The sequence below is a fragment of the Gobius niger genome (genome assembly GCF_951799975.1).
Source record: "Gobius niger genome assembly, chromosome: 14".
In the NCBI taxonomy this organism is placed as follows: Eukaryota; Metazoa; Chordata; class Actinopteri; order Gobiiformes; family Gobiidae; genus Gobius; species Gobius niger.
In genome coordinates, this window is record NC_136865.1 from 15,364,698 (window position 1) to 15,378,685 (window position 13,988).

Below are 13,988 nucleotides of genomic sequence, written 5' to 3' on the forward strand. Positions count from 1 at the left end.
AGCTTCCCATCCCGACATAGTAAGTTCAGTCCTCAAAGTAGGATCTGAACTACTTGAGAGGCTTTCCAGAGATTCCCACCCAGGTTTTTAACCTCTCTAGTAGAGCCCATGGTCCACAGAGTCAAACGCAGCGCTAAGGTCCAGCAGAACTAAAACTGTGACCTTGCCTGCATCTGTATTTAGCCTGATGTCTTTCATCACCTTGATCAAGGCCGTCTCAGTACTGTAAGAGGGTCGAAAGCCCGACTGGAACACATCAGAAACCCTATTTACAAGAATAAATTCCGTAAGCTGGCTGTAGACCACTTTCTCCAAGACTTTTCCTATAAAGGGCAGATTTGATATAGGCTGATAATTGTTAATTTCTGTCACATCAAGACCATTTTTCTTCAGCAGTGGCTAAATGACAGCTGTTTTAAGGGCCTTTGAGAATGCTCCAGACTGGAGTGAGGGGTTAGCTTTAACACGCGAGTTGTTGTGATAAACTGCTCAGCACAGACTTTAAAAATCTAGTAGGTTCATCCAGGCAGCATGTACTTGAGCTCAGACCAGAGATAATATCTTCCACTCTGTCATTAGTGACCGGTGTAAAATGTGTTAGCTCTTGGTCTGCTACTGGTTGAAATCTTACCATTTGTAGTGAAGAGTTAATAACATTTTAATGGCTTGAACTTTGTCTCAAAAAAATGTGCAAACTCATTGCACTTGATGATGGAGAAATGAATTCTTGGGGCAGTGAAACTCGAGGGTTTGTGCGTCTGCTGACCGTGGCAAACCGTGATAATCTGCAATTATTTCCAAGAAATACCTCTCCCTTGTTCTACGTAGAGTCTGGTGGAACATGTGTAACTTTTCTTTGTAAATTTAAAAATAAACTAGGAGCTTTGACTTGCGCCATGTTCTTTTGGCTGTCTGGCACTCCCTTTTATGTGCCCTGACCGAATCTTCATTTCTCTATGGCGCCTTTTGCTTATTTTTAACCATTTTAACCATAACAGGGTCTATAGAGTCCAAGTCATTTAAAACACCTGATGTATAAAAGCTCAACAAATTATCAACATTTGAACAGGGGGGAATCTTCAAATCTAATCATATCCATAAACTGTGACCTTGTTTTATCATTTATGAGTCTTTTCTGGACCACTGAAGACCCAACTGCTGGCTTGGGTGCAACAGAAAGTTCAAAGAAAACACAGAAATGATCAGATAATGCAACATCAACAACATTCACGATTTCCAATGTGTGTCCTCTGTTATGAGTCGGCGCAGACACATGCTGAATTAAACCAAATGTTTCTAGGACAGCATTAGGTTCTTTTGGGTTTGCCGGTCATTCAGTACATCCACATGCACATTCAGATCTCCAGTAATAATCAAGAAGTCGAATTCTGACCCCTGTTTTCTGTTGCCACAATTGAAATTAATAAAAAAGAAAACTCATCTATAAAAGAACAATTTTGGGGCGGTTTATGAATAACAATATAGAGTATGGCAGATTGTTGTATCTTCATTTTAAATAACACATACTCAAATGATGAAAACAATTTGTTACTTATGTAAATAATATACCCACTTTAGGAATAAGCTCAAACATTTTTCCAAGTCTTTACAACTAACTGAACAGAAAAATGCAGATATTCTTGAATTTTTTCTTATAGATTTTGGTTTACTACTACTTGAAGGATTTTTATAATGCTTTTCACATAAATAAATGGTGCCATTTATATAGCACCTTTCTTCCTGTTTTGGGCAGTCATTGTTCATAACTATAACTATTGACTAACAATTCACATGGTGCCCTGTTTAACTCTTAGTGCTTTTTCTATACGTTTTCCAAAATTGGAGCATTTTAGTTGTAAAATCATAATTGCTTTTTCCAAATTTCAAAAAAGTTAGTTTTCATCTCAGATAATTAAAGAACTGTTGCCTGTAGGCTTTGTTCTGGACAGCCGTAAGTGAAAGGGACACACAGCCAGTGGTCAAAGGAGTCCATGTCCTCTCCTCCCTGAACTGGCTCCCGGTCAGTTTTCGGATTGATTTTAAAATGTTGACGCTTGTTTTTAAAGCCCTCCATGGTCTCGCTCCGTCAAATCTAACTGAGTTGTTGACCGTACATCGCCCCAGCAGAGCTCACCGGTCTGCCGATCAAATGGTTCTGGACGTGCCCAGGTCCCGGTACAAGCAGTGGGGCGATCGTTCCTTTGTGGTTGCCGCGCCTAAACTGTGGAACAGCCTGCCCCTCAGTCTGTGTGTTCTCACGGACCTGTCCCTTTTTAAATCCAGATTAAAGACTCGTCTTTTTAAACTTTTTAATACTCAGAGCACACTGAATTGTGTCTAGGTTGTCATTTTTTGGTGTTTTTAAAATGTGTTTTATCTTTCTGTGAAGCACTTTGGTCCTCCTGGTGTTGCTGTAAAGTGCTGTTAAACTTTGATAGATTGATTGATTGAAAGGCTCGAACCCACAAGGCTGAGATTGGAACAGCCTTTACATGATCTTAACTCGAGAGGCCTTTAATACTTTACCTGCTGAGCCACAATATCGTTTGGATAAATAGCCCTAAACAACTTAACTTCAAAGCCTACTATGACGGTCTCTCCTTTACTGAATAATTCATTAGCAAAAGTGAACAAAAGTTTTGAATGGGAACCCCACCACCACAATATCCGTTTACAACTTTACAGTGTGGAAACATTTAAATAAACTACATTTCCCCCAATATTACTCTCAGCTATGTGAAAGGGAAAGAGGATGTGGTTACACTCTGCATGTTGCTATAATGGGATGCCACTGAACATACCAGTGTAGTCATTATTGACAAATACTGGACAACTCAGAAGGAATGATGACAGAAAACAGGATAAATCAGAAACACGTGAGATACGAAATTCCATCAAACAAATTGTCATATATGTTTCGACGTACATTTCCTTGATACTGAAATACGTCAGTTCCTGAGGACTCATGAAACAGGGCCTTGCCTTGGAATATCCAAGCCAACAGCAGCTTCCTTCCTCAAAGCCTAAGAAATCACTGTACTCTGATTACGCTCAGACATGAAAAAAGTAAAGGTAGGATTCAGGAATGGATCACAAACATTTACTTGGGACAACTAGATGAGCTTTTGAGAGAGAACATAAATAACTACATTGAACTTCCCTAAATACAACAATCCAAATATAGCAGAGTATCTGATGTAAGTGGTAAATGTAAGGGTCTCTGACACAATCTGGAAATTCCCCTTTTATTTTAAAACCAATATCTAAATGAAATCCTTTTATAATCAGAAAACAAATTCTAAAGGTTAGTCTCACTGTAATTATGCTTGATTTATTATCCAATTTCCAAAAGGACAATACACTGAAATTGTTTTTCGTTACAGAATACTGAATATTACAATGTATTTTGTAACATATTCTATTACTTAGTCAAACTAGAGCACTGCATTCTGATAGGAGACTTTCACATTGATTTTCATAATATCAATCTATATCTTTGCAAATGCCCACAGCCCAGAAGGACAGAACTAAACATTTACCCATTGGTTTTGATATTTTCTTTCTTATTAATGTTATGAATGGCACTGAAATTTTATTCCTTGAATAAACAGCAGCAGGCTGTAGCACACACACACACACGAGAGGAGTCCAACAACTTAATAGTATACCATTAATATCTGTGTTAAACGTTTATTTTCATTCCTATTCTAACGTCTAAGTCTGATTGTAATTTGACCACTTTTCACACTGGATCGGACAATTGCCTTTTTCTGCAGTCACATCTATATATATATATATATATATATATATATATATATATATATATATATATATATATATATATATATATATATATATATATATACAGCAGATATCATAACTGTATTAACTCTTATAATAATATAATAAAACACAACAAAACCAAAACTTTTTCACTGCAGTGCTGGATTTAGAATACAGATTAGGGGGTTAATTTCTGTGGCTTGTGAGGATGGGCATTTCCATCATTTGCATCACCTTATCCCAACTCACCACATCAGAAGACACATTGTGGGTATTGGAAATTCCTCCAGTGTTAGGCTAATTGTATAAAATATTATTTATTTGGCCCAAGTGCCCAGCATATATATGTGAACGTCTGTAGGGTTACAGAGGGGCAGTAATCGAGGTAGGGCCGTTCGATGCCGCTTGCAGCTTTAATTATGTGTATTTTTTACACTTGCCTGAGGAGCTTTGTCCGGGGCCTGATTGTCAGATCAGATTCCATAAGATTTTATATAGACATGTCTCCACATGTCTATGAGAAAAAGTCCAGCCCAACCCAAAGAGCAACTAAACAAAAGGTTCTATAATTTCTGAACACATAACCTGTATGTGGATCTGTTGCTCTTGTCATAGTCGTTTTTCTCGATTACAAAACCTGATCAAAGTCCTGAGCAAGAGAAAAATCTGCTGGAGGAAATTAATCAGAGCTTTTGATAAAAACTGCATGAGTTTGTTTTACACTGACATCAAATGGAGAGAGAAGGATTTGATGAGTCAATTACTTTCACAGGATGTAGTGAATCTAAGCTCAGTAGTTCCCAAATTGTGGGTCGCAAGCACTGAGCTAAGGGTCCCGAGATGATTTCAAGGAAGTGTTTGAGTAAAAAAAAAAAAAAGGATAATATTGATAGTGTGCCCAGGGGGGTTGAAGACGTTTGGGTCGAGGGCCGAAATGCAGCCCCACCGGCGGGTCGCGGGCCGCATTGTAAAGGACTGTGGCCTCATAAATAACGGCTTACACTTATTGTGCTTCATCAGCCTGTGTCACATGTTTCTCAAAGTGCTACATGAAGTCATTATTATTCACTCCACATTCCATGGCAGTAAGCTACTATTGTAGCCACAGCCGCCCTGGGGCAGACTGACCATTTACCACATGGCGATAATATGCTATTTTAAATCCTGTTATTATATTTATATCCTTTTATTAAATCAGTGCCCTCTGCTGGACACGTGTGGAATTCTTTCCTTTTTTTTAATTTCAGCTGCATAGATCTATAAATTGAGCTTGAATAACAATCAGAATCAGAATAGTTTTTATTGCCATTGTTTGTAAACAGGTTCACAAACTAGGAATTTTTCTCGGTGAGACGTGCAACATTTAACACAAAAAACCTTTTTTTTAAATGCTAACAATGTAAATATAACTGAGCTTAATTTTAAATACATCTTACTTGATATTGATACTTAGTTTAACATGTGGTGGTCCAGAATTTTAACCTTGGCAATTATTGGCTGACAATTTTATACCAGAAATGGCTTGTTTGACTTGATTTGATAATGTTTTAGATAATACATGATATTTATTAATATTTCCTTTCCCCATGTATTTTAACATAACTTGTGCCTCGTATCTTTATACTTAATTGAAATGACTGGGATAACTCGCAAAGAACTTTTTGAATAATAATAGATTGCATTTTCAACAACAAACAAAATTGAGATTGAGAGGCGGGCAATAAATGTTGAATAATTAATGTCATGAATCCCACTAAAGATCTGAAGTCTTTTCACCCATCCCTCACATACTCCATATTTAGAGCATGTATACTAGTCTTTGAATTTCAATGTCGGCAACTTTAAGTGTATCACCACATCGCTGTTATTCGCATTTAACCTCAAACTTGTTCATCAGAATAAAAAATAAAAAAAGAAGACAAATCTTCTGTTGCAGTGTTGTTTTGCAAGGCAAATTATTGGACAGTCATTAGATGATTTGACTGAATCCATAATAGGGATTTTATTTCTGTTACTTAGTGTCAATGGGCATTTTTACCATTTACATAGATCAGATCTCACATTTTGAAGTCTGAATGAACTCACCACACCAGAAGACGCACATTGGGTGTTGGGAAATTCCTCCAGTGTGAAGGGTATAAGTAAGACGGGGAACTGCCTTATGCAGTGGCCCTCCTGGACTTCAGTCAGCTTTGAGTGTGATCTTCTGCAAACCATGGCTTCTAAAACAAGTCAGTATATCTTGGCATTCATTCATTCATTCATTCATTCATTCATTCATTCATTCATTCACCCATTCATTCATTCATTCTACTCTGACAGGTGCCACTCTGCTCATGGTGCTGATGCTGGCTGCTCTGGACATTTCTGCTGGGGCGCCCGTAGACTTCCCCACAGAGGAGCCCTCAGGAGAAGGGGACGACGGGGGCTCACAACTCCTGGGTAGTAGCCCGCTGTGGGATTTACTGCACGGTGCCACTCAGCGATACAAACAAGAGGTAAGGACATTACTCTCCTTACATTACTCTCCTTACCTTTCAGATACTGATTCAACAGGAACCAACATTACTATGTTAAGGGCTAGGATGTAAAATGTTTTCAAATCTCACCCAAGTAAAGGTAAAAGTGCTGAAGTTTTATGTTAATGAGTGAAATTACACGTATTGTAACAGTAATGTTCTGAAGTGCACCACTGCATTCACATTCACTTATATTTGATACATTTCCCCATATTTTAGTAAAATAATAAATGTCTTTCTAAATGATGCACCCCTACAAATAAGTCGGTATAACTTAAGAGGTGACTGTACTTTTTTTCTTTTAGTTTGAGGCAGAATTCCCAGGGCGTAGCCGATATGAAGTGGACAACTACAACATTGCTTCTTTGCCAGAGAACTGTCAGAACACATCGATAAACATGGTAGGTCTTACCCCTTCAGTTTTATTGATCATATTTACACATACTTAAAAAGTGTCTCTTCAGGAGGGGTGCCTGAGGAGGCTGGCCCAGGGCCTGCTCGTTTATCAGGTTTTCCTTAGACATGTGGAGAAGGTGTACCCACGTAGTCAAGTCCTGCCTAACGCCAAGAGTTTTAGCAGCCCGTTGATCAATGCAACTAAAGCAAAGGTTCTTACATTTTTAAACACATAACCTCTATGTGCATCTGTTGCTTCTGTCATAACAAGTGTTTTCTTTCCCACAGATGAGAAAACCTGACGCAGTCAAAGTCCTGAGCAGTGACCAGGAGGCCACTCTGCTGAAAGAAGTGAATCACTTAAACGACTTCTACAGCAAGATGTTTGCACACAACATTCTAAAAAATCTGCACGAGTTTCTCGTAGACATTCAAAGAGAGATCCAAGACAGAGAGAAGAAGCAGCAGCAGCGGAAGTTGTCTTTATGACGATGTACTGTTAGTTGGCAGTTTCATTCCAAAAATAGCTTGCATGACTTGAATATGAAACTGTTTTAAGTTAAATAATATATATTTATTGATATTTAATTTTTCCACTTGTATTTTAACATAAATTATGTTTTTGTGCATTTATTTTGTTGGAACTTAAATTAAAATTATTTGAATAACTCACAAATAACTTTATGTGTGGAGTTTGCATGTTCTCCTCATGTCCAGGGGCGGACTGGGACTAAAAAAAGGCCCTGGACTCTGACCAGCCCGGCCCAAGTTAGTGTAAACATACGTGTCCACAAGACATATTTTGAAATCAATTTATAATAGGCCTAATTTTTATTGCACAATTGCTGTGTCACCAATGAACAACAGAGCTGTTAAACAAATGTAATATAGATCTTTTTTTTCTTTTTTTTTTGGTGCTTCGCTGTGCAATTGCAAGGCCGGGTAGCAGCAACCTCTTACAGACTGATGGCCCTCAAGCCAGCCCTTCTGTGCTCCTCCAGAATGGACCTATGGCCAGTCTACCCCTTCTCATGTCTGCGTAGGTTTCCTCCGGGTACTCCCCTACCACTTTAAATAGGTTCCCCTTTGGGGCCGGACTCCCTTGAAAAAGAAGTTACTAATCTCAGTGGAATTTTCCTGGTTAAATAAAGGTCAACAAATAAATAAATATAAATGCACGGTCATGTATTATAAAACTTAAGAGTAAACATGTATAATTTTCATATACTTTTATTTCCTGAATATAACATTCTGTCTCCAGTTCTCAATCTTTGAATTGTAATATACTTTAATTACATCTTTCTGACTCATACTTGGTCTCAGACAAACAGGAGAGACTGGAGAGAGGTCACAAAATTAAATAACAAAAAAAAAGAATACATGGAATGACTTATTCCTAAAAGAAACACTTAAACACTTCACATAATGAGGCCAGTCCGTCTCCTCCGCTCCATATCAGTCCCAACAGATGTTTAGCTTCTCACTCGAGGAAGTGAGACAGTGTTTTGGCAAAGTGAAGATCTTCAACCCCAAAGTAAACTAGAAAACAAAACAATTTAAACTGGGTCAGTGCCAGGCAGTAACTGTGATGTTCAAAGTGGTGATTGTTTCACTGTAAGTTTCAGTGCCTCGAGGTGAATAGTTTTTTGGAATGAAGTGTTAAATTTGTTCAGCCTTCTCAATGCGCCTTTAACAGCTGCAAATACTAGGACTCTTGACATCAGTCCTTTGGTATCATTAGGTGCTGGAAGGTCTTTCACAGTGGCTCATTGGATTGACATCTACATTAAAGCTGGACAAAGTTCATTAATTCAACCAGACAACATACATTTTGGGGGACGTGGTCAACATTTGACAACTTTCTGAAACAATACAATCTCCACTGTATTTATTTAAATGCTTGCAGGGTTTAGGAGGATGTAGTTTAATGTGAATGCCTGCCCAGACCACTACAACTTTGACTCCATAGACTTGCATAGTAATCACCATTTTTCAAACCACTACTATAAAACAAATTCAAAGTATAATTTCAGACTTCTGCATATGTTCCAAATTATGCAGAAGTTTCTGCAGTTTCTTCAAATCAACGCTCTGACACATTTTTTCCACCATGTGGTAATCTTTACCTAGTGTGGCAAGAGGAAAACAGTGCATGTTTTGTCCATCATCACAACTTTCTATGCCCTAAATGGTCTTGTTGTCATATTGGAATTCTAAGTCCGTCTCCACACCCCACAGAAGCCATTTGAAAATAAAATAAAAAATAGTGATTACAATGCAAGTCTATGGAGTTAATGGGCAATACATTTTTATCAAATCAAACTTTATTTATAACGCGCTTTTCATACCGAAAGGTATCACAAAGTGCTTTACAGATTACAACATTTAAAACAACACGCCTGGCACACCCTCCCGTGACACACCCACTAAAATACATAGAAACAAAGGCTAGGGTACAGATAGCAAATGTGGAAACCCCATTTTAGTAACATTGCAACAGAAAAGTTGACAATGAAAGGGTTCAAATAGTTAAAACTGTTCATTATTTTTATATGTATGACGAGAGGAGAGTTAGACCAAAATAAAACAAAAAGTTTAAAAAAATACTGTTCCTTAATTCTTTTTTTTACATAACTTAAAATGTTAAAATGTGAAACTAATATATGATATAGAGTCAATACGTGCAAAATGACATGTCAAACTTCTATTTACTTTACTTTATTATTATAATTTTGATGATTATGTTGAAGCATTCACAATGGGAGGTCATTTATTGAATGTGTGTTTACAATGGGATAAAAATCCAAATGACATAAATTTACTGTAGATCGCCAAAAAAATACACCCCCTTGGAAAATGTCACTCAATTGGCATAACAAATGTAAGAGTTGTGCAAAAAATAAAACTCCAAAGAGCACAAAAAATATGTGCTTGGGTGCGATACAGGGTTAATTTTTTATTTATGGCTTTTTTTGCATTAGTGGCACAAAAAAAACCCTATTGGATAAAGACCTTGCAGGTGGAATTTTATAAATACATTTCCCAGAGCAAAGTGGAGCTCTTCTGCTCCACTTTGCTGTATCTTGTATGTTTATTCACAACATGGCACCTTGACATTTATAGTGACATTTTCACTTTAAGTGATAGTCTGGAAGTGTAAATGTATAACCAATAATATATAAAATATGCAACACTGGCCACCTGATCTTAAATTTTGATGTAAAGTAACAATATATACAGTGCCTCTCGAAGGTATTCATACACCTTGAACCTTTACACATTTTGTCATGTTTACAGCCCTAAACATAAAGATTTTATTTTTATTTTTTTACTGAACGTTCACATACAAGTAACCGACAACTGTGAAGTGAAAGTAAAATGATACATGATTCTGTTATTTTTTTAAAAAATAAAAAAGTGAAAAGTGGGTCGTGCATAAGTTTTCATACAGCATGAATGAATACTTTGTGGAACCCCCTTTTCCTGCAATAACAGCAGCATGTCTTGGGGTCTGACTCTACAAGATTTGCACATGAAGAGACTGACATTTTAGCCCATTCCTCTTTACAAAACAACTCAAGCTCTGTCACATTAGAAGGAAAGTGTTTGTGAACAGCAGTTTTCACATTATTCCACAGATTGTCAATAGGATTTAGGTCAGCACTTTGACTGGGCCATTCTAACACATTAATATGTTTTTATTGAACCATTTCATTGTAGATTTATCTTTGTGCTTCGGGTCATTGTCCTGCTGGAAGGTGAATCTCCGCCCCAGCCTCAGTTCTCTTGCCGACTCCAGCAGGTTTTCCTCCAAAATGTCCCTGTATTTGGCTCCATCCATCTTCCCAACTATTCTTACAATCTCCCCAGTCCCCGCTGAGGAAAAGCAGCCCCACAGCATGATGCTCCCCCCCGTATATTTGACACTGGGGATGGTGCACTCAGGACCATGAGCAGTGTCAGATTTGCTCCTTACATAACGTTTTGCATTTGGGCCAAAAAGTTAAATTTTTGTCTCATCTGACCAAAGCTCCTTCTTCCACATGGATCTGTTCTCCATATGACTTCTAGCAAACTTCAAACGGGATTTCTTATGGCCTCCTTTCAATAATGGCTTTCTTCTTCCACTCGTCCATGAAGGCCAGATTTGTGTAGAGTACGACTTATAGTTGTCCCATATACAGATTGCCCCAGCTCAGCGGCAGGACTTCACAGCTCCTCCAGAGTTAACTTGGGGCACTTGGTTGCATTTCTCACCAGTGCTCTCCTTGTTCAGTTTGTTAGTTTAGGTGAACGACCACGTCTTGGTAAGTTGGCAGTGGTGCTTTACTCTTTCCATTTCTGAATGATGGATTGAACAGTTGCTCCGGGAGATGTTTAAATCTTGGGAAATCTTTGTATAACTTAATGCTGCTTTAAACTTCTCCAGAACTTTGTCCCTGACCTCTCTGGTGCTCCTTGACCTTCATTATGCTGTTCAGTGACCAATACACTCTGACAATAGCTCTGAGGCCTAAAAGAACAGCTGAAATTATACTGAGAGTAGATTACACACAGGTGGCCTCTATTTAACCGTTAGGCCAAGGTGTGAACATTCTGGAGTCATTAGGAATGTTATAAAGGCAATTTAATGCACTCAGAAAATGCTGTATGAATACTTATGCAAGCCCCACTTTTCTATTTTTTGAAAAAAACGGAATCATGTATCATTTTGCTTTCACTTCACAGTTGTCTGTTACTTGTGTGTGAACGTTCAGTAAAATAATCAAAATAAAATCTTTATGTTTAGGGCTGTAAACATGACAAAATGTGCAAAAGTCCAAGGTGTATGAATACTTTCGAGAGGCACTGTATATATATATTATTCTTTAAAAAGTCCCTCCTTCCCGGATCTCAGCAACTGATCAGAGTCTAGTATCCTCATTTTTCAAACTAAGAAGGGCTTTCTGGAATTTGATTGTTTACTTTAAAATTTCACTCCATCTCTCCTCACTTTGCAATCTTAAAGACTATCACATTAATATACAAGGTATGGCCTCTACATATGCTTTTTTAATATTTGTATTCCCTTTGTGGTCCACCAGTGTAGGGGTGTTTTAGATTTCTTAAATGTAGTACATGACTGTCATTTCGAAATTCAAGTTTTAACAACCTTATCCCATAATAAGAATATTGAGATTAAATAATTACTCACAATTATTGACTGAATGAAAGAAAACAGCAGATATTTAGTTTTGTATGCATTTGTTTACTTTTTAAAGTAAATTGTGCGCAAATAATTGGGTCATTGAACGTTAATTTTTAAGACCAGTTTACCATGGATTTAAGACTTTTTAAGACCCCGCGGATACCCTGTGAGTTCTCTTTTTAACCACACCTGTGCTCAGTTGCAGTTATTAAATGTCCTGAAGAAGGCCGGCATGCAACTGAAACATGTCGGCATTCAATAAAGGACTTTTAGTTAACCGGAGTGCCTCAAATCTCCTCCTATCTTCAAGCTTTTTGCATTAGTATTAAATGGTGCATTGATATAAATCTATTATAATCAATATATATATATATATAAACAAAATAAAAATGTGTGTTCAATTTGAATTGCTACCTCAGGACTGTGGGTTCAGGCATGCCAGGATCCGCTCCTCGCTTAAAACCTGAAACAACAAGAATTAAGTTTTGAATATCTAACACACACAAATGTTTAGCATATTTAACAGACACATTCCTAGAAAACTAGTCATAAGCCAGACTGAAGCTGATGAAATCCAAAAACTTTAGTCACTGCAACAAGCAAAAGTCATTTCCCATTTTTCGTTTCGGGGTGAGGTCACAGAAAGGAGATGCAATGGATTCTAAGGAACAGAACAAACACGAACAGCATATAGTCATTCTGTGATTTTTGCTGATGACATGATGAAGAGGTAAACTAAAAAAAATAAGATGATCTTGCTTGTATATGCAGCAGTTAACTTCCCATAAAGCCATGACATTTTGAAGCAAGGAGCCAGAACTTGAAAATAAATGGTCTGTGTTTTAACTTGGCTGGCATCAAAATCTAATAACAGGAGTATTTGCGTTTAGCTACTTTAATGTCAATATACACATGACTCAAAGTATGCAAGAGTAATCAAGACAACGTAAGGAGGATCAATATGAACGCATAACTAGTTGTAATATGTAAATGAGCTGAATTAGCATTTTGGCTAACAGCTAGCACTAGCTCAGTCTTCTACGGTACACGCTCCGTAAGTTTTATAGTTCAATTGTACAAACCCAGGTATAGCACTGTGGGGATGAAGCCCCACCGAATGACAAACTGGCTGCATTGGAAGAGCTGCTGCAGCCGCTGTTTAGTTTCTTTGCTCAGTTTAGCCATGTGTATTCCTGGGGATCCTCAACGCCGCAGCACAAGGGCAGGAGAAGCAGCAGTGACGCACGGGAAACCAGGAGAGACATTTAGCGAAGGGCGCCATCTACCGGTCAAACCTGTGAGTGGCGGTGTTGTAGAGCGTGTTGGAGTTTTGTAAATATTTCACAAGCATGCATAACCTCTCTGTGCCCCCAGACAATTATGTTCAATCAATGTTGTTTTGAACGCTCTTTAGTCAATGGTTTTGAATGAGCCTCATTCTCTTGGTGGCAAAATCCAATTTACAAGAATCAACCAAAACCCCAGCACACGTGTTACCAACCAATCCCCAGTCAGTGCTAATGCAAACCTAGTAATTGAAGTTTAGTGAGTGAATTATCTCTCTGGCATCAAAATCTAATAATATGAAGTACGTCTTCATGCATGCACTATCCATTTCTCAATGAATAAACAAAGTCTATGGTAGGAAAAAAAAAAACATGCCTCAACAGGTTTGAAATATAGAAACACTTTATTCCAAGAAGACTGAGTGGTGTATTATCAGACACTGAAAGGCCAGGAGAAACCAACTTTAGTACAACATAACGATTTTGATGTACCAGAGCCTAAAGTATCGTACACATGCATACAGAAGACTGATTGACACACAGCTTTAGTATGCATTAGACTGGTATATGTTTTGAACAAAGGGTGAGTTTGTGCCAATGTTTGGATTTCACAACATCAAATTATGAATACAACCAATTCACACCATATTGACAGAACAACAAGGAGACTTACTGAACTGAACTGACACATTACCAAATTACAATATTAACATCTGGAATGGCATCTGAAGCAAACAACTGCTTATTTTTCACTTGCACAATTGTGTAGGTAACTGGAGATTGCTCTATGTGTGATAGACATGCCCAACCTATTAC

At 37.7% G+C, this 13,988-nt stretch overlaps 2 protein-coding genes across 2 annotated transcripts; one reads left to right on the forward strand and one right to left on the reverse strand.

Moving 5' to 3' along the window:
* Positions 1-5,998: 5,998 nt before the first annotated feature.
* Positions 5,999-7,187, forward strand: LOC306973460 (interleukin-6-like; the record flags this gene model as incomplete). The annotated part of the gene is made up of 5 exons (XM_079570384.1): positions 5,999-6,014; positions 6,106-6,281; positions 6,608-6,703; positions 6,767-6,910; positions 6,987-7,187. 5 exons carry the CDS (start codon positions 5,999-6,001, stop codon positions 7,185-7,187), a joined length of 633 nt encoding a protein of 210 aa, XP_079426510.1.
* A 728-nt stretch (positions 7,188-7,915) lies between these two features.
* On the reverse strand, positions 7,916-13,123 carry tomm7 (translocase of outer mitochondrial membrane 7 homolog (yeast)). Its single transcript, XM_079570743.1, has 3 exons — positions 12,969-13,123; positions 12,301-12,349; positions 7,916-8,237 (listed from the first exon to the last, which is right to left on the reverse strand). Exons 1-3 carry the CDS (start codon positions 13,069-13,071, stop codon positions 8,222-8,224), a joined length of 168 nt encoding a protein of 55 aa, XP_079426869.1. The 5' UTR covers positions 13,072-13,123; the 3' UTR covers positions 7,916-8,221.
* Between the last annotated feature and the right edge of the window lie 865 nt (positions 13,124-13,988).